This window comes from Phocoena phocoena, chromosome 1 (genome assembly GCF_963924675.1).
Source record: "Phocoena phocoena chromosome 1, mPhoPho1.1, whole genome shotgun sequence".
NCBI lineage: Eukaryota > Metazoa > Chordata > Mammalia > Artiodactyla > Phocoenidae > Phocoena > Phocoena phocoena.
In genome coordinates this window covers 172,359,184-172,384,810 of record NC_089219.1, presented here as the reverse complement: position 1 = coordinate 172,384,810, position 25,627 = coordinate 172,359,184, and the positions used below count along the sequence as shown (strand labels likewise).

The 25,627-nt window shown below is 35.4% G+C and overlaps 1 protein-coding gene across 1 annotated transcript in view; it reads right to left on the bottom strand.

Annotated features, from left to right (window-relative positions):
• The window catches only part of USH2A (usherin), a 791,707-nt gene that overhangs the window by 508,582 nt on the left and 257,498 nt on the right, over nucleotides 1–25,627 (bottom strand). The window contains exon 21 of the mRNA XM_065876328.1: nucleotides 88–218. Coding sequence (XP_065732400.1) covers nucleotides 88–218 — 131 coding nt within the window. The remainder of the gene's footprint in view (nucleotides 1–87; nucleotides 219–25,627) is intronic.

Genomic DNA, 25,627 nt, shown 5'->3' with positions numbered 1-25,627 from the left:
GTTTTGGTGAGGATTCACTGTGAAAACATAAGCACTTGGTACCTGGTAAACTCTCAAAAATATCAACTCTTATGATTACTCACTTACCTGAGGATCAAAAAGAAAATAAGGGCGTCCATTCTTCAACTGAATTGCGAAATACTCTTCCTGATTGCCAGGTGATGCCGCAAAGACAATCAAACCTTCAGGCACCCTCGTTCGAAAGCTGGCCTTAATGCCTGGGGAGACAAGTGCAATCAGCAAATCAGTGCTGGGTTTTGTTGATTCTTTCTGATAAACGTACATTTACTTTCATTATTATTTATGACGTAGTGAGTACAGTCAAGGAATTATACACAGCAATGCACTGGGATGGTCCCAGCCATTTGGTTTTAACTGTATCCCATTAGGAATGCCAACCCACACTTGGAAACTCAAGCCTGCACTCCCGCTAATCAATATATAATGAAGTTTAAATATATGCAAAACTCATCAACATAAAAAGATATGTTGTCAACCCAAAATTGGACACCAGGGGATCAATGTGGTAATATTATCAGAGTCATAAAAATAAATGCGTTTTTGACATGAGTGAAAGAAACACAAGGAGCTTTGTTTAAAATACTTACGAAGTTTAAAGAACTTGTCCAGAAGTAGAAGCTAAAAACGAGAAAAATCTGCTATGAAGTGGTCCACAGAGCCAATTTTCTGGGATGCCATCCTGTAACCAAATGGTCTGCAGCCTTTAGAATTCCAGGGGCTCCACTCACCCTTCAGATCACCTACCAGCATTGCCCATGACACACAGTGCTCCTGTCTCTCAGAAATTACCCCTGCTCAGGAAGCAGGGGGAGCATGCAATAGTTCTCTATGATGTCCTCACACTACCACCAGCTGGCCCAACCTCCATTCTACGGGTGTCCCACCCACTCAATGCGTACTATCAAGTTCTTCCTCAGTGTAAGACACTTTGTTAATGTACTGAAACTTGCAAAGAAGTTTAAGATCTTTGTTCTCAAGAGTGTCCAGTTTAGCTGGAGATATAAAATGTGTGTGTCTTAACAGACACGACGTACAGGGAGAATCAAATAAGGTCAAGAACATACATGAGAACCAAATGACAGCTCAAGAGCACAAAACTGAATAATTAATGGCTATTGATTTGATTAGTAATATAGTCAACCAGGATTGTGTAAGTTGGAAGGGGACAGAGCTGCCTTCATGCTGGGCTGGTAACCAAAGTTCCTACATAGCTGAGGGATTTACCCTGGATTCAATAGACTACAACAGGTTCCTGCAATCAGAAACCACGTCTGATTCATCTTTCTACCCCCAGAAATCACATGGTGTCCTGGTGTACTTAGTAAATGGATGTGAAGAAAGGAGGTGGAAGGTACAATAGTGGTAAGGAAGAAGTTTTAACACAGGTGTGGAGGCAGGAGGTCAGAAATCATTTTGTGAGCATCCGATTGCCATTTTATAAAATACGTTTTCTGTGGAACATTAACATTTGTTGAGTACTCTGATACACAATAAAGAAGAAAAACTAACAAGCCAGTGCCTGACATTAAATTCTAGTTGGTGAAAAAGAATTAAAAAAAAAACTGTGGTGAGGTGTGATAAGTGATACAGACCTGTTTACAACATATAATTTGATTCAAAGGGGTTAAGAAAGGTTTCACAAAGAATAAGATGCTTGAGCTTGTTTTCAGAGAATATGAAGGACTTTGGATGAAACTGTATAAAGGCCTGGAGGCAGGGAAAATACTAAGGAAAGCTGGATGTGGAGGAGGCAGTTAAGAGATGAATCTGGAGAAATAGGCAAGACCCCATCTCAGGCCATATATAGAGTATCTGGCTTGAGAAGTTTGAGTAGAAGACAAAGATGGAAAGGAAGATTGTGTCATAACTATCTTTAGAGTGAATTATTTTAATACCAGCAAAGGCAAGTCTGGCATGTGGGCTTCAGACTTTCCAAAGAGGCAACTCAAACTTCTCCTGGCCTTCTTAGCTTCTGCGTCTTTGTCTTCTAGATTTTATGCTTTTGGTCCTTTTCAAACATACCTGTCCTACTCATTTTGATATTTCATTACTTCACACTCTCTGATTCTCTTTATCCCACCTTCTAGGATATTACATTCTCGCTGTTAGATTCAGTACCTGCTCCATCCCGGAGCCTCTGTCACTTCCTAGAATAAGATCGTTTGTCCCTACACATCACTTTTCAGTATCCAAACTCACTAGAACCCCTGATACTAGCTTTATTACTCTCACCTCTCCTACTAAGTGGACTAAAAAAGTTGGAATTTATCCTGTAGACAAAAGGAAGGCTTTAAAATTTGGGTGGAGGAAGGGAAGAAGATGCTCAAAGTCAAGCTAACAGTAGAATGTCTGGAGGATGTAGATAATTTAACTACAGAAGAACCAGCTGGGATACTGCTGTGCTTTGGGGGTATAAGATGATAAGGATAATTAAGGACTGACACATAACTCAATGTATTGAAAGAATGGAGTCTATATATTTCAGAAGAGAATTCTTAAAACAAGTGGTTATGAGGTGATGATGGGGGTAAGATGGTCAATTCTTTTCACCAATTACTGAGGGAAAAGTAGCATTATTAACAGAACTAGAAAGGTCAGGTACCGAAGACAATATGGGGTTGAGGATATAAGCTCCATCTGGGGCACAGTGAGTTTATATTAATGATGTAAAGGAAAAAACTATCCATCGTTTGGAAATGAGAAACTAAATCTCAGAAGAGAAAATGGGGCTAGAAAAATAAATTGGCAATCACCTGCCAATAAATCATGTCCCTGGGAGACAGAGCAAAGACCACTGTGAAAAATGCCCCAGACTTAAGGAAAGAATCGGTCCAATAATAAAGTTAGAACAATCAGGATCACATTGTGAACTGGAAACATAGGTAGGAGAGAACGTTAAGAAGGCAAAGTTAGTTAACTGTGTAAACATTTCCTATAGGTCCAGAATAATGAGAGCTGAAGAAAAGCTCACAGAGCTGGTAATTACTATCTTTTTCAATTGAGTAGAACGAGCAGAGTCCAAACTGCTGGGTGATCATTTTTCATGGAATGCATGAGTAGGCAGTGGGTATCGAGGTCTCACTAGAAAAATCTGGTAGAGAACGAAATGAGAGACATAGAAACAAATTATTAGGGTGGCGCAGTCAAATATAAGGAGGACACATCTGCCAACAAAAGCACAGACATGGCCAAAATCTGGTGTACCTTCTGACCAGAGAAAAATCATATTTCTATCAACTCTTCTTCTCTTAAGTGTCTCTCCTTTTGGTTCAGAGTGGCTCTCTTCTACAGATGGCTTACCTTTCTGTGACCATTTTAAAATTTCATATGTGGTATCAAATCCTATAATTAAGATTATTGCTTTAAAATTAAACAACTGAAGGTTATTTCATAAAAATAGCTACGATTCAGAAGACGAAGACAACAACACTCTCTACCAGGGTGCTGTAGGCATCTACATGGTGGTAACCAGGGGAGCAAAAGCCAGGATTTGAATGAGGGAAGAAAATAATAATTGCTCAGTCTGGGAATACAACTACTCGTCCCCAGTTGAAGGGAAATTTGATGAATGAAATTATGAATCACAATAAGAATTACAGAAATATTTAGCCAAGTTATACTTGGGGAAAAATCAACTAATATCATATGTTTTTCAAGAATATGCATGTGTTTTTCAGACACACCATTTAATTTCCAGCTTTTACACTTCCATAACACAGAAATGTTAGATAAAATTTAGCCCAACTAAAATAGAATACACAGATCAAGGGGTATTTCTTGTGAGAAATGAAGATTTAGTAAAGTAACTTGATTTGCTGTTGTATGGTCAAATTGTTTCCTTACATTACAAAGATTTATAATGAATGAGGGGTTTTTTTGCAAGTAAAGAAATAAAAATATGCACATTTCCATTGAAACATCATGTTCTTGACAATTAATGTTGTAGACACTGATAAATCCTATCTTTTGAGACAAATGCCTTAAATCATGTAGTCAGTCATATGCTTATACATCCCCATCCGCTGACTTTAGGCTCAGCCACGTGATTTGCTTCGGGCAAAGAAATGGAAGCAGACATGTGGTACCATGTTAGAGAAGAAACTTTAAATATATGCTGTGCGACTGATCTTGACTCCTATTTTCTCCTGTGCCTCACGAATGTGCTTTCATCCTGGGCTCAAGAATAAGAAGACATGTGGAGCAGAGCAGAGCAGTACCAAAGCATTTTTCTTTTTAGAGGTTTGCGTTAAAAAGCCATGCTGACTGAACTGGGCAGAAAAATAAATATTTCTCACTTGCTAAAATTTAGATTTTGATGCAAAGAAAACGGGAGATGTTCTGAAGTTCAATTTTTTGCTTCAAGTATTTGGGGAAATGATAGAGCATTTTTCTATCTCAATAGAAAAATCTATTCATTCATCCAAGGAATATTTTTAGGAAAATATACTTTGTGCAGCCACCCTTCTGGGCTATTGGGATACAGAGATATATAAAAGAGACATACATCCATAGTCTCACATTTTTTAAAAACCTGAAAATCCAAGATCCACATGGAAATACTTAGCTTTATGTAAATGTGTTTGCAACTTTAAAATTTTAATCATAAAAACAGTACAATGACAAGCCCATGGAATAGGCAAAGAGTTCTTAAACAATACAGGTGAAAGTATAATAGAAAGGGAAATGGTTATAAATTGTATTAGGATTAAGAACTTTTGTCTAAGAAAAGGCACAAATAAGAGAGTGAAAAGGTAACTAACATAACAGGAGAAGATATTTATAAAATATATTTCTGATAACATACATATCCAATAAAAATATATATAATTCCTAAAAGTAAATTAAAAAAAGATGAATGACTCATTAAAAGAATGGGGGCAAATGGCTCTTCAAAAAGATGATGTCCAAATGACAAATAAATGTATGAAAAAGATGCTCAGCATTGTCAGTCATCAAAGAAATGCAAAATAAAATGCAATACCACTAAACGCCCACCAGAGTGGCTAAAATAAAATAGAAAATACTAAATATACTCAAGTACATAGAGCAACTGGAATGCTCATAACTACTAGTGGGAGTATAACTGGTACCACCATTCTGAAAAACTGCTTGGCAGTACTTATTAATTTATATCTCCTAAATATATGCATAACTTTTGGTCTAGCCATTCCACTCCAAGTTATATATCCCACCACACACACACACACACACACAAACACAGCTTCAGAAAAATATACAAGTATGTATATAGAAATACTTATTATACCATTAAAATGGAACATACACAAATGCCCACCAACTGCAGAAAGGATAAATAAATGAGGTACAATATAGCAATGAGAATGAACAAAATAGAGCCACATGCAACTATAGGCATGAATCTCACAAACAAAACATTGGATAAAAAATGCTAGGCACAAAAGAATACATACTGCATGATCCCTTTTACATCAAGCGTAAAACCACGCAAAATAAATCTATGGTTTTAGAGGTCAAGATAGTGGTAATCCTGGTTGGGGTTTAGAACGGGGCACAATGCAGAGGTTCTGGGGGATCAGTACTGTTCTATCTAGTAATTTCATGCTGGCTACATAAAGCTATTCAGGTTTTGAAATCTGTCAACCGGTACCCCTATGATTTTTGCACTTTTCTGTTTGTATGTTAAACTTCAATACAAAGGTTTGCTGAAAATGAAGAAATAATAGAATTACATAAAATTCAAACTATAAAAGCTGAAAGTGAAAATTCTCTATAGGTTTACCTGTCACCCTCACAGAAACTACTGCCAACAATTTGGCAAAGTTTTTCTCAGAAATATTTATACACATGTATGTCATTGTTTATCTGTTTTTTCTTTACTGAAATTGGATTACATCACGCACACTATTCTGTAAGTTTTTAAAATTTTTCAAAATAAAATTGCATATATTTAAGGTGTTCAACACGATGATTTATACATAGTGAAATGATTACTACAGTCAAGCTAATTAACATACTATATCCTCACATAGGTACTAATTTTTGTGTGTGATAAGTGCATCTGATATCTATTCTCTTAGCACCTTTCCATACAGTATTATTATAGTATTATTAAGTGTAGTCATCATGCCTATACATTAGCTCTCTAGGCTTTTTCATCCTACATAACTGCAACTTTATAGTCTTTGACCAACATCTCCCCAGCCCCTGGTAACCACTATTCTACTCCCTGTTTGTATGAGCTTGATTTTTTTAAAAAAAATTTATTCCACATATCAGTGAGATCCTACAGTATTCATCTTTCTCTCTCTGGGTCATTTCACTTAGCATCATGCCCTCCAGGTTCATCCATTTTGTTGCAAATGGTAGGATTTCTTTCTCACGGTTGAATAATATTCCGTTGTACCTGTTTGTGTATGTATGTATATTTTCTTTATCCATTCATCCACTGATGGACATTTGGGCTGTTTCCATATCTCAGCTATTGTGAAAAATGCTTCTGTAAGTGTTTTTCACTTTGTAACATAGAGAAGATATCTTTCCACTTTAGTTCACAAAGATACGTGATATTCTCTAATAACTAAATACATTTACATACTTTATTTTATAATTTTATCTTAGATAACATTTAGTTGGTTTCTGATTTTTTGATATTAAAAGTAGTATTGCAACAAACGGTTTTGCTTGCATATTGGTAGGCTCTAAGGTAATGTTCAGTCAAAGAGATTAATTTCTAAAAATTCTACTCATATTGCCATATGGTCTTTGAAAACTAATAATTGATTCAAATACTGGGTTGGCAAAAAAATTCGTTTGTTTTTTTCTGTAAGATGGCTCTAATAGCGCTTAGTTGTCTTTAACATCATTTGAAACAATTTTGTTAGACTGCATGTGACAGCTGTCATATCAGTGCGTATTTAAAAATAGACATCAAAATTGGTGAATTTTTATGTAGGCATTTTAATGTTGAAGATGGAAGAAAAAAAGCAACATTTTCTGCATGTTATGCTTTATTATTTCAAGAAAGGTAAAAATGCAACTGAAACGCAAAAGAAGATTTCTGCAGTGTATGAAGAAGGTGCTGGGACTGATCGAATGTGTCAAAAGTGGTCTTCGAAGTTTCATGCTGGAGATTTCTTGCTGGATGATGCTCCATGGTCGCGTAGACCAGTTGAAGTTGATAGCAATCAAATAGAGATATTAATTGAGAACAATCAACGTTATACCACATGGGAGATAGCCGACATACTCAAAATATCCAAATCAAGCGTCGAAAATCATTTGCACCAGCTTGGTTATATTAATCACTTTGATATTTGGGTTTCACATAAGTTAAGTGAAAGAAACCTTCTTGACCATACTTCCCATGCGATTCTGTACTTAAACATAACAAAAATGTTCCATTTTAAAAACAAATTGTGATGGGCAATGAAAAGTGGATACTGTACAGTAATGTGGAACAGAAGAGATCAAGGGGCAAGCGAAATGAACCACCACCAACCACACCAAAGGGCGGTCTTCATCCAGAGAAGGGGATGTTGTGTATATGGTGGGATTGGAAGGGAGTCCTGTATTATGAGCTCCTTCTGGAAAACCAAACAATTAATTCCAACAAGTACTGCTCTCAATTAGACCAACTGAAAACAGCACTCGACAAAAAGCGTCCAGAATTAGTCAACAGAAAACGCATAATCTTCCATCAGGATAACGCAAGACCAAGTGTTTCTTTGATGACCAGGCAAAAACTGTTACAGCTTGGCTGGGAAGTTCTGATTCACCTGCTGTATTCACCAGACATTGCACCTTTGAATTTCCATTTATTTTGGTCTTTAAAACATTCTCTTAATGGAAAAATTTCAATTCTGTGGAAGACTGTAAAAGGCACCTAGAACAGTTCTTTGCTCAAAAAGATAAAAACTTTTGGGAAGATGGAGTTATGAAGTTGCCTGAAAAATGGCAGAAGGTAGAAGAACAAAATGGTGAACACGTTGTTTAATAAAATTCTTGGTAAAAATGAAAAATGTGTCTTTTATTTTTACATAAAAACCAAAGGAACCTTTTGGCCAACCCAATACTTTTTCAGAGTTTGAATGACCACATCCACATACTCTGGTCAATAATGGATATTTCAAAATCTGAGACGAAAGAATGAGAATTCAGGTTTGTTTCAATTCACTTTTCATATTATTGGTGATAGTAAAAACTTCATATATATGTTAGCCATAAAGATAGCCATATATATTTATGGGAGCTGTGCACGCAAATGTCTCTTGTCCAATTTCGAAGGTCTGTTTATTGGTTTCTACTTGACTTATTTGAGTTCTTTTTTTTTTTTTTTTTTTGCAGTACGTGGGCCTCTCACCTTTGTGGCCTCTCCCGTTGTGGAGCACAGGCTCCGGACACGCAGGCTCAGCGGCCATGGCTCACGGGCCCAGCTGCTCCACGGCACGTGGGATCCTCATGGACTGGGGCATGAACCCTTGACCCCTGCATCGGCAGGTGGACTCTCAACCACTGCGCCACCAGGAAAGCCCTTATTTGAGTTCTTTAAATATTGTGGGTCATCATATATTATGAGTCACCATTCTCTGTCTCCTGGATTATTGTAATTATCTCCCCTAACATTTTTGACCTCCCTTTTTCCATCCTTGCTCCATGCCCCCCACACAACACACACACACACACACACACACACACACACACACTATAGTCTATTCTAAAATAATAGAGTCATCCTATCAAAGGACATTTCTGGTCACGTCTTTCCTCTGCCTGGTGACCACCAAAGGCTTCTTGTCTCACATCAAGTAAAAGCTGAAGTCATCCTAATAGCCTACAACATCTTAAATAATCCAGCCTTTACTATGTCTCCCATTTCCAATTATGTTTCCCCTCCCTTTCTCCACTCTGGCTACCTCAGTAATTGTTCTTCCCTCTGCCTGCAAACATCTTTCCCAGGTATCTGCATGGTTTGGTATCTCATTTTTTTAACAGGCCTTTTCTCAAATTCAACTTCTCTGAGAGACCCATTAAGACTGGTTTATTAACGATTATAATCACCCGTCTGCTTTGCCTTTCTGCATAGCACTCACCATCTCCAACCCATACTATATTTTCATCATTTATTTCATTTACCTCATATCTCCATCCCTTAAAATATAAATCTAGAACAGTGCCTGCTTCATTCTAAGCCCTCAATAAATTTTTGAAGGATTAAATGTTGATCCTTTTTTTAAAAACCCTTGTAATTTATTCCTCCCCTGCTCCCCTTGGTAACCATAGCTTTGTTTTCTATGTCTGTGATTCTATTTCTGTTTTGTAAATAAGTTCATTTGTATCCTATTTTTAGATTCCACATATAAGTGATATCATATGGTATTTGCCTTTCTGTGTCTGACTTACTTCACTTAGTATGATAATCTCCAGGTCCGTCCATATTGATGCAAATGACATTATTTCATTCTTTTTTTTTTTTTTTTTTTTTACAGCTGAGTAATATTCCACTGTATATATACACCACATCTTCTTTATCCATTCATCCATCAATAGATATTTAGGTTGTTTCCACGTCTTGGCTATTTTAAATAGTGCTACAAACATCGGGTTGCATGTATCTTTTCTAATTATGTTTTTCTCTGGATATATGCCCAGGAGTGGAATAGGAGGATCATATGGTAGCTCTAGTTTTAGTTTTTTAAGGAACCCCCATACTGTTCTCCACAGTGACTACACCAATTTACATTTCCACCAACAGTGTAGGAGGGTTCCTTTTTCTCCACACTTTCTCCAGCATTTATTATTTGTAGGCATTTTTGATGATGGCCATTCTGACCAGTGTGAGGTGATACCTCATTGATCCTTTGTCTAGATAGATGTTTCAAATACTTTCTCCCAGTTTGCTGTGTGCCTTTTAACCTTATGTTGTTGTTTTTCATTATTCTATAGGCTAAAATAAAACGACTCAATATTTTAAAACATTTTTTCTTAATTTCTTCTAGAATTTGTGCTTTAATTAGAAAGTACTTCCTTCCTCACAAAATAATAAAAAGTAGTCTTTAATAGTTTCTTTTAGCATATTCATGACTATAACATTTAAAATTTTAGTCCAGATGATTCAGCTTCCCATTGGATAATGATAGCAGCCTAATATTTCCACATTTTTCTCTAAAAACCATTCTGATCATGAAGGAGAACAAATATAATCACCATAACCCAAGCCACTAGGGCCATAGAGTGGCCACTAGGGCCAAGCCATAGAGTCACTAGGAGACAGAGAATTCTAAAAACTTCAATATGTGAAATAGAGAAATAAACATTCTAAACCAGAAGAGTCAGCACCAGAGTTCACACTGGAGTTGAGAGTGGAATAAAGAATGAACAGAAAAGGGCAGAGGGCAGCAAGGACCCAGCCATGGCAGAAGTCAGACAAAATCACCCCCTGAAAGTCAGTTCCTCCCTGAGTTAAAGAAACAAGCAAGCAAGTAAACAAACAACAACAACAACACTGAGAACAAAATATTGGCTACTGAGATATTCAAAGAAAGAGGCCTGAAAGGGTCCAGGAAAAGAAAGAGCGATCTGTGGAAGGCACTGCTTCCAGAAGAAAGGGAAGGTACTACAAGGAGCCCTATCTCTTAGCAGCAGAGAAGGAAGCAAACAGGAAATTAAGAGTTCTGAATTAACAAAAGAGAATCTCAGAAAACACGCAAATCAACACAGAGCGCACCATCTATCACCATTCACAAAAACAACAGGATGTGTCTCTCTTGAACCAAAAAACCTACCCCAAACCTTCATCCTAACTGATACACCATTGGTACTGCATATTCAGCAAAAGGTAAGACATTTCAAAATGACTGGAAATTATCATATAACATCCTTATACAGCTACTGTAAGAACAAAATGAAATTGAGAACCAAAACATTTTAGCTGAAGAAAATTCTTCCCTCCAAAATCCAAGCACAGAAACTATAATTAGAGGAAACTATAACACAGCTCCCCAGCATGAATACAAGAGCTGCTAAAAAGCAATTACAGATATGAAAAAAAATCTTGAACCAGAATTTCAAATTCTCATAACTGACATGGATATGCAGAATATATAAAGAAATCCTACAATGAAATCCTACAACTCAATACATTTTTTTCAAAGAGGAAATGAAACTGGCCAAGAGGCAAATGAAAAGATGCTCAACATAGCTTAATCATCAAGGAAATGCAAATCAAAACCACAATGAGATATCACCTCACACCTGTCAGAATGGCCATCATCAAAAAGAACACAAATAACAAATGCTGGCCAGGATGTGGAGAAAACGGAACTCCTGTACACTGTTGGTGGGAGTGTAAATTGATGCAACCACTGTGGAAAACAGGATGGAGTTTCTCAAAGTACTAAAAATAGAACTACCATATGACCCAGCAATTCCACTCCTGGGTATATATCCAAAAATAAATAAATAAATACATATATAAAAACACTAATTCAAAAATATACAAGCACCCCAATGTTCAAAGCAGCATTGTTTATAATTGCCAAGATACTGAAGTAACATAAATGTCCACTGACAGATGAATGGCTAAAGAAGATGTGGTATATATACAATGGAATACTACTCAGCCATTACAAAGAATGGGATTTTGCTATTTGCAGCAACATGGATGGTCTTGGAGGGCACCGTGCTAAGTGAAATAAGTCAGAGAAAGACAAATATTGTATGATATCACTTGTATGTAGAATCTAAAAAATACAAAAAAACTAGTAAATATAACAAAAAAGCAGCAGACTCACAGATATAGAGAACCAACTAGTGGTTACCAGTGGAGAGAGGGAAGAGGAGCTATACAGTGGTGGAGAGTGGGGGTACAAAGCGTATAAGATACGCTACAAAGATACATTGTACAACACGGGGACTATAGCCAATATTTTGTGATAACTGTAAATGGAATGTAACCTTTAAAATTGTATAAAAGAATTTTAAAAATTAAAAAGTTTAAACAGTCATGACCAACAAACCCTGATATGTGAATAATAAGGTTCACAAGGAAGATGCTCAGTTTCATCAATCATCAGGGAACTGCAAATTAAAACTACAATGAGATACCATGTTATACTCATTAGAATGGCTAAAATTAAAAACACTAAATTCTGCTGTATGTAAATGTAAGATGGAACAACCATTTCAGAAAATTGCTTGGTATTTTCTTACTAAAACATAAACGTAGCCTATGACTCATTCTGTGGCTTGTCTTTTCATATTCTTAGCATCTTTTGAAGAAGCTGAATTTATCATTTTTGAATGGATAGTGTTTTTATATCCTAAGAAGTCTTTACCAACATCAAGGTCACCAAGATATTCTCTCATTTTTCTCCTAAAAGCTTTATAATTTTAGCTTTTATTTTTAGGACTTTGACTCCATCTCAGATTAACTTGTATGTATGATGTGAGGTAGGGATCCAGCTTCATTTTTTCCATATCACTCCAGATTATGCAATATCATTGGTGAAAAGATTGTGCTTTCCTCATTGAATTGCCTTAACTTCACCAAATTTAATTGACAATGGAAATTTGGGTCTATTTCTAATCTATTTGTCAGTACTTCACAAATAATACAATCTCTTGATTTTTGTGGCCTTATTTTAAGTCATGAAGTCAGATAGCATAAGTCTGACAAATTCATCAGACTATATTCAATCTTGTTTTCAAATATTCTAGACCTTTTGAATTTCCTTTTAACTTGTAGAATCAACTTGAGAATTTCTTTAAAAAAGCTTGCTGGGGCTTCCCTGGTGGCGCAGTGGTTGAGAGTCCACCTGCTGATGCAGGGGACACGTGTTCGTGCCCCGGTCCGGGAAGATCCCACATGCCGCGGAGCGGCTGGGCCCATGAGCCATGGCCACTGAGCCTGCACGTCCGGAGCCTGTGCTCTGCAACAGGAGAGGCCACAACAGTGAGAGGCCCGCATACCGCAAAAAAAAAAAAAAGCTTGCTGTAATTTTGATTGAAATTACATGAAGCCTATAGATTGACTTGAGGGGAAGGACTATTTTAACAACCTTTTGTTTATCATCCACAATCATGATAAGTCTTCTCATTTATTTATATTTACTTTAATTTTCCTAAGTCATTTTACAATTTTGGGTGTAGAATCTTTTCACTTATTTTGTTAAATTTAAGTATTATGTTTTGGATGCTCTTTTAAATGCTACTTTTATACTTTTTTCAACTATTATTAGTATATTTGATTAATTTTATCTAAGTTTCTTTCTTTTTATTTAATTTTGTTTCAGTAATTTTTACTATAATATGTCTAAGATGTGATTTTCATTGTATTTATCCTGTTTGAAAGTCACTGAGCTTCTCTGATCCATAGGCTGCTGTTTTATCACAAAATCTGAAGATTTATCAGCAGTTGTTTCCTCAAATAGTTTTTTCTTCCTATTTTCTCTTTGTCTACTTCCTGGAACCCTGTCTCCACGTAAGTTAGAACTCCTGATATTATCTCACAGGTTACTCATCCTGTTTTTCTTTCAATCTTTTTTCTCTTTGTTTTCATATGGTTATTTTATAACTATCTATGTTCAAATTCATTAATCTTTTGTTTTGCACTGTCCAGCTGCTGTTAAGCTCATCCAGTAAAGATTTTGAACTTCTTTTATTTTATTCCTTTTAGAGCAATCATTTCTCTTCTAAAATGCTGTATTCTCTTTATCTACTACATGTATTTTTACCTTTAAATTCTTTAGAATATTTATAATATTTGCTATACTATTTTCATTCTAATTTTAATAATTTGGTCATCTGGAAATATGCCTCTACTGACTGTGTTGAACTGAAATTGGGCTCTAATTACATTGAGTTCACTTGTGATTATCCCAACTCCCAATGACTGGTGATGTCATTGTTTTGATTTTATTCATATTTAAACTGGCAGGAGACTGTAGATTTTTTAGTTCAAATTTGGATTCAATCCTTTCATATCTCTGGAATCAATCACTGGAAGAATGTGTAGGAGTCCATTTCTAGGCCCTCTTCAGCAGATACTTTCTTGGCAAAATATGAGTGGAGAGCATAATAGGATTTGGGAACTGAGCTACTTGTTTTGGCATTTGGACTTCTTCTAGATCTCATGTCACGTCACTAGGGCACACTGACAGTTGACAGCTGATTTCTTCTTGACTCTGAAGATTTTCCCTATATATATATCAGGCTTATACCTCTGGGACCAAGTACCCACCCTCAGATATAGAAAGTTCCACAGCTCTCTCTTCAACTATGAAACACTTGTTTCTTACTAAAATTCAGTTTGTCCAGGCTTTTCTGCATTACCTGCTCTTTGATAGCCTCACAGAAAAATATGATATTTATTTAGCCTAGATTTTTCTTGTTGTTACCATGGTAGTGAAAGTCCTTCTCACTCTTCTACCTCCAAATTTGAAGCAGAAGTTTCTATTAATTTTATAAGTGTTTTTGTGGGAACAGTAAAGCAACTGATTTACATATAGATCCAGTCACTTGTAGACTGTTCTATTAGTGACATATTTTTAGCAGATTGTCTTGGATTTTATAGGAGATAATATTATCGGAAAATAATGATTATTTGATCATTTTAAGTCCAAGTTTTATAATTCCTATTTCTTATTGCATTGATAAGACTGCTAGAACAGTGACATGTGACAGCGACCATAGATCTCTATCTTTTTAGTGCTACTTCTATATTTTTCTAAAGATTGATATATTTATCCACTTATTTGTTCAACTGGTGAATCACCTTTATATTGAAAAATTTTCCTTGTGGCAAATCCTGAATCTCTCTTGCTTGAAAGTATGCCTATATTTTCTAAATCTATACTTTACGTATAGATAACTATGGTCCTCTCATAAGAATCCTTCAAAAATGCAGAATAGCTTTTAGGTCAGACATATTTTCCTTTTAACCTTCAATTATAGCGGTAAACATTTTTTTCCCTTTAGAAATAGATATTGATCCACTGGTTGAGAGAAGTCAATCAAATTTTACATTAAATTTAAAAACCCCAAACCAATTAACATGAGATAACTTTTAGCAGGAATAAAAGAATACGAAAACAACTTACTTTAAAATATTTTAACTTGTAAACATAGAGAAAATTAAATAGACAATAATTTAAACATAACTTGGTTCCATTAATTTACCTTTTCTTTCACCAAAATATACTTTTTTTCTGAGAAATAAAGATAAGAAAGACATAATACTCCTCTCATATAGAACTTATTCTACAGTAGATGGGCCAAATGAATACAAAACACTACAAATGACATACTTAAAGAAGGATATGCAATTCACAGATGTTAAATAGCAAAAAAAAAAAAAAAAGAGAGAGAGAGACTAACTGTTAAAATGAGGGCAGAGCAGCATATGTGAAAGTTCACAGAAGCTGTGATGACTGAGCTGGATTGTGAAGGATGAATTATAAGTTAGCTGGTGGACAACGTTGTAAAGAGCACATAGGGCTTCTAAAGCCAAGTGACAGATATAGATAAACGTTCATAAAAAAAGAAGATACTGTAGTAGAAGACAGGCATTTTCCCGAAGCTTTTTAAACTACTGTCACAACCAGTATCTCTCTTTCTTGTTGACTTTAAAAAATATCTGCTAGAATTTAGCTTTTACAGTCTGCCTAGTGCCCCTTCCTTGTATTGTAGAAGGAAGTATCAAACCAAAACACTGAGATGAGGATGAAAGGTACTAGAATCCGGTGTCATCACTAAACTCTCCTTCAGATGCATCACTCAACCAAATCCATTGATCCCGATGCTAAGGATGTGACAGTCAACAATTTTTTCAAATCCTGCTAGGAGCCATATGAAAGAAACAGGTATAGCCTGTGATAAGAGTTACTTGTCTCTGACATAAGCCACATTGTTCATCTCTCATTCAATAGAAAATTCCAATAGAATAAACAAAGATATGACTCAGTTTTAAAACAAATCTATGAGAGATCAAAGGCGCCTTATAGATCAGTATATTAAATTGGCCAAAGATTTATAAAGAACTGCTGTAAAACAACACAAATTAAATATGTTAATGTAATAGTCAAGGTGTATTTTGTCAGGAAATTTACTGGGGTGTGGAGAATGGAGTCTTGATGCATGAGCTTCTAAAATTAAAATAACTCTTCACATTTAATGCATTCTATTACATAGATATTTTCTTATCTTTGCCCTCATAAAGAAAGCAAAAATCCTTTGGCTTCATTCTAAAATATCCCTTCTGCTTCATTCCCACTCATACCACTTGCTTGGGGATGGATTTCTAGTTGCCTGTTTGGTACATTAGGGAATGTAGAAGTTCAGTTTCATATAGAAGCAACTCTAGCTGTACAGCTTAATTTGAATTATGCAAATAAGTTCTAAATTGGAAAAAAGTTTTTCTTTTTACTTGACTGCCATTAGATGGTGCTAAAAATGTCTCCATTCATAAAATATTTATGGCTAACCAGCCCTATAAATACATGAATAACAAAATCTTCATTGACTATAGTTAACAAAATAACAATTGAAAACTAATCTGAAAATAATAGAAATGGCCTGGAATTAATCCCCAAACGGCTAACTCTTTATTAGAATGCCAAATGTGTTATTTATTTAAATATGTATTATTTCTTAATTTTTAAACTTAAATTGTTTTTCATCTGCTTACTACTAAAGAACTTGGGGAACATTAGAGCAGCATTCTAAAAATTACATTGTAAATGAAGATTAGGATAAAAAGTAGGGAAATACTAGAGAAAAATAAGAATAAAGAATTTTACTGTGTAGGAAGTTTTGAGAAACAGTAGTTAACCCTAATCTTTATAAAACAAAGAATGCTCTCTTTCATCTTTTAAAATAATCCTCCAGGGCTTCCCTGGTGGCGCAGTGGTTGAGAGTCCACCTGCTGATGCAGGGGACACGGGTTCGTGCCCCGGTCCGGGAAGATCCCACATGCCGCGGAGCGGCTGGGCCCGTGAGCCATGGCCGCTGAGCCTGCACGTCCAGAGCCTGTGCTCCGCAACGAGAGAGGCCACAACAGTGAGAGGCCGTGTACCGCAAAATTAAAAAAAATAATCCTCCATTTCAACCTAGGAACAATTAAAAACTGTGACTGCCTGAATGTCACTGTTATAAGGACCAAGCATGCTTTACAATCTCCAAATGATAAGTATACAAGGAAGAATTATCACCAGATACTTTCTGAAACATACATAAGCCAGGATGCTTATTTCCTGTACAGAATAGGCCTCAGTTAATAGATGTACTGGATTAGGTGATCTCTAAAATCCTGTAGTAGTGTGTGACTTTATAAATTAATGAACTAGAATTTTCATCTAACTGCCTTTTCAGTTCTGATTTTATAGCAAGAGACTTCTCAAGTTGCTTATCTTCCTTTCCATTTCATACAGATAGTCTTGCAATCACTGTCAGGCAACTATTTCCACTGCCTTAGACACTTGGAATCTTACTCTAGGTTTTTGGGGGGGTTTTAACATCTTTATTGGAGTATAATTGCTTTACAATGGTGTGTTAGTTTCTGCTTTATAACAAAGGGAATCAGTTATACATATGTCCCCATATCTTTTCCTTCTTGCGTCTCCCTCCCTCCCACCCTCCCTATCCCACCCTTCTAGCTGGTCACAAAGCATGGAGCTGATCTCCCTTGCTACGCGGCTGCTTCCCACTAGCTATCTATTTTACATTTGGTAGTGTATATATGTCCATGCCACTCTCTCAGTTTGTCCCAGCTTACCCTTCCCCCTCCCCGTATCCTCAAGTCCATTCTCTAGTAGGTCTGTGTCTTTATTCCTGTCTTGCCCCTAGGTTCTTCATGCCTTTTTTTTTTTTTTTCGATTCCATATATATGTGTTAGCATACGGTATTTGTTTTTCTCTTTCTGACTTACTTCACTCTGTATGACAGACTCTAGGTCCATCCACCTCACTACAACTAACTCCACTTCGTTTCTTTTTATGGCTGAGTAATATTCCATTTTACATATGTGCCACATCTTCTTTATCCTTTCATCTGTTGATGGATACTTAGGTTGCTTCCATGTCCTGGCTATTGTAAACAGAGCTGCAGTGAATATTTGGGTACATGACTCTTTTTGAATTATGGTTTTCTCAGGGTATATGCCCAGTAGTGGGATTGCTGGGTCTTATGGTAGTTCTATTTTTAGTTTTTTAAGGAACCTCCATACTGTTCTCCATAGTGACTGTATCAATTTACATTCCCACCAACAGTGCAAGAGGGTTTCCTTTTCTCCACACCCTCTCCAGCATTTATTGTTTGTAGATATTTTGATGATGGCCATTCTGACCAGTGTGAGATGATATCTCATTGCAGTTTTGATTTGCATTCCTCTAATGATTAATGATGTTGAGCATTCTTTCATGTGTTTGTTGGCAGTCTGTATATCTTCTTTGGAGAAATGTCTATTTAGGTCTTCTGCCCATTTTTGGATTGGGTTGTTTGTTTTTTTGATATTGAGCTGCATGAGCTGCTTCTAAATTTTGGAGATTAATCCTTTGTCAGTTGCTTCATTTGCAAATATTTTCTTCCATTCTGAAGGTTGTCTTTTGGTCTTGTTTATGGTTTCCTTTGCTGTGCAAAAGCTTTGAAGTTTCATTAGGTCCCATTTGTTTATTTTTGTTTTTATTTCCATTTCTCTAGGAGGTGGGTCAAAAAGGATCTTGCTGTGATTTATGTCATAGAGTGTTCTGCCTATTAGTTTTTAATTTTATTTCTAGGATGAACCCTGAAGTTGAACTTTCATCAAAGTTCTTCATCTGTGTATTTCAAAATTCTTCACCATTTTTTTTAAAGTTGGGTAGTTTGTCTTTATTATTGATTTGTAAATTCTCTTTTCATACTAAGGGTATTATTTCACTGTCTGTCACATATGTTACAGTCATTTACTTTCTTTTCTTACAGATTTTTTAAATTAAAAAATATTTTACTGTGGACAGATATTTTTAATGTTATTTCTATTATAAAAATTGTGTAAATTTTTATGTATTAAAATTTATTCTTTTCCAATAATGGTATATCCTTTTCTGTTGCTTTTATAATTAGGTTTCTCAACTAAAAATTTGTTACTTAGTTACATTTTCCCATTCATTTCCTATATTTACCATTATATTCCATTTGTAATCTATTTTGACACGTAGTGTGAGATAGCGATATATCCAAGTTTTGCTTTTTGTTCCTGGACATGTAAAAATAATGCATTCCATGAGGCAGGAACTTTGTGTTATTTACTTCTGCATTTCCACCACCTTGAACAATGGCTGACACATAATACATGCTCAAAAATATTTGCTGAATAAATGTTTAATGGCTGCAATCCCACCTTTAGCATATTCTATTGACTCAATATCTGTACTTTCTATTTCGTTCCACTGATATATTTTTGTAGCAGTAGTATCTGATAATATTTCTAGTATCTGACAATTTGTTCTTCCTCTCAGTATCCTTCCCTTCTGTTTTTTAACTACTTCTCAATTCATTCACTTTTTATATTAACATTAACATTTTATATTAACATTATTATGAGTATGTTTTCTCTTTTCCTTAAACTGATCCTGCACATGTCCTTTTAACTTCGTACAAGATTTTATAGATTTTATTCCCATTATGAATAAGATCATTTTTAGATTCATTATTACTGAATCACAGAAAAATACTTAGCACATTTGTTTTTAATCAACCATCTTATTGTAATGTTATTATCTATAATAAGTTTTGGCGTTCTCTCCTTTTTTCATATATATGCTTATATTTTCTGGAAAAAATAATTTTGTCTACTCCTTTCCAATAATCCTACCTCTTAATTCTGTCTTAATACGTGGGCTATATTTTCCAAAATAATATTAAAAATCAGTATAGATGATAAACATTATTTATTGTTCCCAACTAAATAAGAATTGATACAGTTTTTTAACCATTAAGGTGAATGGTGAATGTTGGTTTGTCCAGTTATCATCTGTTTTAGATTACTATGCTTCTTGCTGATTTTTTAAACACTTTTTATTCCTTCTCTCAAATTATATTTCTTGAGTTACTCTGTAGAAGGTAGATGGACCTAAACATGAGTATGATGCATCTCAAACATCTAGGAAACTTTAGGCTAACAGAGTGTGTAAGAGCAAAGAATGTTTTCCAAAGGAAGAATCGTTTTAGGTGACTAGTAAACCACAGTTTCTTGGAATTCTCATGGAATGCCCCATGGAAGGAACCACCAAAATAAACACTCTATTATCGAAAGCAATTAATAAGTCAAATGCTGTAAAATGTAATCAATGTCACCAAAGAACATCTAAGATGATTTCCTCTTCTGAGTAGCTTTATCTTAATTACAAAAATATAGACCTATATTGCATGAAGTTTTAGGTAAAAATGCTTATACACATACAGAAAAATAGATCTATTTATATAAATCTATCTGTCTACATCTGTGTCTATTTATCCATCCATCCAACTCCAGATTATTCCCCCAAATTGCTCTTGCACACCAAAATATTTACATAATCATTAATAAAAAATCAGAAGTTTACAAGAAAGATAAGTATATTATGAGGAAGATATCATTCTTAATTAAAAAACGCTTCCACTAGTAACCAATAATTGTAAAGTATCATCCCTCCTCTTTATACATACTATATACATTCAATTCCAAACACCTTAAAGTTGTATTTCATCTACTACATAAATACACTCCACTTTGAGCTCATTTTTGAACATTGTTGTGTGTTGGATTGAAGTCAGATAATGCAAAATATGACTGAATGCCATTTAATGATAATTGGACTGTGAGTTATAATCAACATAATACTTAATCATTTTATAGAGCAAAAAATAGAAAATTCAGCATGTATTTTGGTTTCCTGAAACAAATAATATGTTTTACCTTGACCTCTTGTAAAATGGTTGACATTTTAACAAGTGACTCTAGCAAATAAAGTGTTTAAACTTAGGTTAAAGTAAAAGGTAGTTATGAAAATATTCTTTAATAAAATGAATTTGTATCTTTTTTTTTTTTTTTTTGCAGTACACAGGCCTCTCACTGTTGTGGCCTCTCCCGTTGCGGAGCACAGGCTCCGTATGCGCAGGCTCAGCGGCCATGGCTCACGGGCCCAGCCGCTCCGCGGCATGTGGGATCCTCCCGGACCAGGGCACAAACCCGCGTCCCCTGCATCGGCAGGTGGACTCTCAAGCACTGCGCCACCAGGGAAGCCCTAGTTTTTGTTTTTATACAACTGAAAAAATAAACTTTTGGACATATATCTATAAAGCGTATCAGTTCTATTTTCATATATTATACCTCACAGAAGATCTAGGTGCATGCATATACATATATAATTCATATATACAGTTGCACATATACATGCACACATATGCATACACGTTTCATTGAGTTACATTTATATTGATTCATGTCAAAAAAAGGGATTTCAAAAGTTTATTTTAATATAAGTATACAAAATGTACTGAAATATGCTGTTTTATTTTGTAATACAAGCATCAGGATAAAACAATTAAATTCCACTCACTTGCAGCATTAGTACAATTTCTGAGTGACCTTGACCTTGAAGTGATTTAGTGTCTTTCATGTCAAATCTAACGGTTGAAAGTGTTCAATGACCCCAAGCAGCATTAAAAAGAATCTGCTTTGGAAATTCTACACCGAAGCCTTTCTGTACTAACAATCTCAGCTGATCCAAGCAATTGGACCAATATTAAAACATATTTCAGGCTCCTTTGGAGCAAACTAGAATCCTAAAATGTAATCAAATGAGAACATTTCTCATGTTGCACTTTCAAATAATACATTGTTAGCTCAAAATGAAATCAAAACGTCTACTTCTGATTCTGACCCTACATTTTGAAGAGAACGCTATAACCACATTACGGTTCTTCAAGAATCCTGTCTTTAAGAATAAAGGAATCCAAGAGGAAGGAGCTGGCTATACTTCCAACTTTGTGACAAATGAAAAACAAAAACAAACAAACAAGAAGCATCCCAAGGGCTTAGGGGCCTCCTGTAGATCAACACTTAAACACACATCTAATTTTGGCATAATCACTGATTATGGAATCACAGTCACTGAAGGTTCATGGAAGCCAATTTAGAATAACCATGAAACCCATGGCCATTCCACCCCTGTCCTACCCCACTTTATCTTTCTTGTCAGAAATAGGGCAAGGGTGGGGAGCTCTGCTGGCTGCCTAGATTACCTTGTCTTTGGTAATCTTCTACAGCTTGGGCAACCATGGTGTGTTAAGGATCAAGTGTTTTCCTACAATGACATTTTGGGGTACTTCCAGAGGGAAAGGATATTTTACTAAAAGGGACCAGTCTTCTCCTTCCAGGCCAAGGAATAGCTAATCTACAAATGTGATCAGATTGCAATATTTATTGTCTCTAAAAATGTGTTTTGAAAATACTAGAATGCCTATAAATGCATGCTGGATGAATGAAAGGGTAAAATTTCATAACCCTCTTAGCAGTCCATGTCATTGTATAATCACTCTTACTGTCATGAAGTGAATCCTTATATGTAACTGAGTCCATTCTTACCACAACTTAATTCCATTTTCTTTAGTTCACACTATTGTAGGAATTGAGAACAACAGATTTGCATGGTAAAGATGCATGTATTTGAAATTGGTTACTAAATCATTTCTAATACTTTATCACCATAAGACTAAAATATGAGGTAAATTCAATTCAGTAAAAATAAGTTAAACTTGTTTTTAAAGTCAGAGAAATGTTTGCCTGTGTGCAGACAAACCTGTTCATGAATGAACATTTTTGTTTTAATCAGGTAATATAATTGCATAGCTTCTCAATTAAATCACCAAAAACATACTAACCACTTTTGGAGAAGTACTGAGAACATCAGAGGGTAAAAAGGAACTGACGGCATCTGCCATGTACTTAAAAGAGGGTTCAAGGTAGGACCCGTCCCTCTCCCTGGCTAAACAGGAGGCAGCTGCCTGGCCTTCACCCTGTTCTCCAAGTTAACAGCGTTGCAAGAGTTAAAACAATCTTTCTTTTTTTCCTTCCAAAGGTCCTATATCATTTTGTTAAGATATTTCTTTGGTGTAACTCCAAAGAAGGGGAATTTGGTATTTGGCTTAGTGATTAAAGATAGATGCTAGAGTGTACTGCCTGGATTCAAATACCAGCTCTAGAACTTAATTTATATGTGACCTTGGACCTTATTTAACCTTTCTGTACCTAATTTCTTCATGTACAAGTGGAGATAATGATAGTTTCTTCTTTCACAAAATTCTTGGGAAGATAAAATAAGAAGTTAAAGTGTATAAGGTATTTAGAACCATTTGGCCCTGTATAAGTACTAGCTATTATTATTATTATTATTATTATTAAAGTCCATTGATTTTTGCTTGCTTTGAGATGCCCTTGATTTGGTATTAACAACAGAGGGCTATATTGTACCTTTATTTTACAGTTTACAAAACAGAAAGCTTGTAATTAGACACATCTTGAATACCTGCCCAACTCCAAGAAAGAAAGTGTCTTACAAGTTGAGCAATCTCAGGGCTTCTCTGGGAGAACAAAAGTCTCAGCATCCTCATCGTACAAGCTTCTCAGAGTCTAACTTCTCACAAGCACACACAGTCCTTCATTATATGGAAATATATTTCTGTGTAAAATTACAGTAAGTTCTTACTCTATTTAAGAAATGTATATTGATGACAGCTACATGTAAAAGAATGAGATTAGAACATTCTCTAACACCATACACACACAAAAAAACCTCAAAATGGATTAAATAACTAAATGTAAAGCCAGATACTGTAAGACTCCTAGAGGAAAACATAGGCAGAAGACTCTCTGACATAAATTGAAGCAATATTTTTTTCGGATCCATCTCCTAGAGTAATGGAAATAAACAGATGGGACCTAATTAAACTTAAAAGCTTTTGCACAGCAAAGGACATAATAAACAAGACAAAAAGACAACCTACAGAATAGGAGAAAATATCTGCAAACAATGTGATTGACAAGAGAATTAATCTCCAAAATATACAAACAGCTGATGCAGCTCAATACCAAAAAAACCCCAAACAACTCAGTGAAAAAATGGGCAGAAGATCTAAATAGACATTTCTGTAAAGAAGGCATACAGATGGCCAAGAGGCACATGAAAAGATACTTAGCATCACTCATGATTAGAGAAATGCAAATCAAAACTACAAAGAGGTGCCACCCCACACCAGTCAGAATGGCCATCATCAAAAAGTCTACAGATAATAAATACTGGAGAGGGTGTGTAGAAAAAGGAATCTTCCTACACTTTTGGTGGGAATGTAAATTGGTAAAGTCACTATGGAGAACAGTTCGGGTCTTTCTTAAAAAACTGAAAATAGAGCTACCATATGATTCAGCAATCCTACTCCTGGACATATATCTGGAGAATACCATAATTTGAAAAGATACATGCACCCCAATGTTCATAGCAGCTCTATTTACAACAGCCAAGACATGGAAGCAACCTAAGTGTCCACTGACAAATGAATGGATAAAGAAGATGTGGTATATATACACAATGGACTATTCCTCAGCCATAAAAAGGAATGAAATGATGCCATTTGTAGCAACATGGATGGACCTAGAGATTATCATACTAAGTGAAGTAAGCCAGACAGAGAAAGAAAAGTATCATATGACATCACTTATATGTGGAATCTAAAAATAGGATACAAATGAACTTATTTACAAAACAGAAATAGACTCACAGACATAGAAAACAAACTTATGGCTTCCAAAGGGGAAAGGTGGGGGAGGGATAAATTAGGAGTTTGGGATTAAAATACACACACTACTGTATTTAAAACAGATAACCAACAAGGACCTACTGTAGAGCACAGGGAACTATACTCACTATCTTGTAATAACCTATAATGGAAGAAAATGTTAAAAAAGAATATACATATTTATATATATAACTGAATCACTTTGCTGTACATCTGAAACTAACACAACATTGTAAGTCAACTAAATTTCAATAAAAATTTGTAAAAAAGAAATGAATATTGAGTGTCTCTTACAGACAGTGCACATTATTGGGGACACTAATATGGAAAAGATGTGACAACTGATGACCCCCCAATAATTTAGAGTTTAGAGAAAATGTTTGTTTTTTGTTTCAACCTTTAATCAACGTGTTTCTTTCTTGCTTTCCCAAAATCCAGGCCAAAAACCATTCCTGACCTCCACATTCTAATGGGACATCCCCTTGCTACCTATGACACCAAGCTTTAATAATGAATGAACCAGTTCATCCTTTTACCACTTTTTAAGGACCTCACCAACAGGTCCCTGGAGTATAGCTACAGGAAAAAAAAAAAAAAATCTCTACATGTATTAGAGTCTTGGCTGTGTTCAATTCAGGACAAAACAAAAATGTCTCATTTCTCCATTTTTCTGAACCAGTGATTGGAAACACTATGAATGGTGGTATGAGGATAGGATACCCAAGCCTGCATACCTTCTTAGAAAAAAAGGTCTGGCTACAATCTAAAAAGACTGGTTGTTTCATCACTATACAGAAATAAAGAAAAGACTGAGATATTG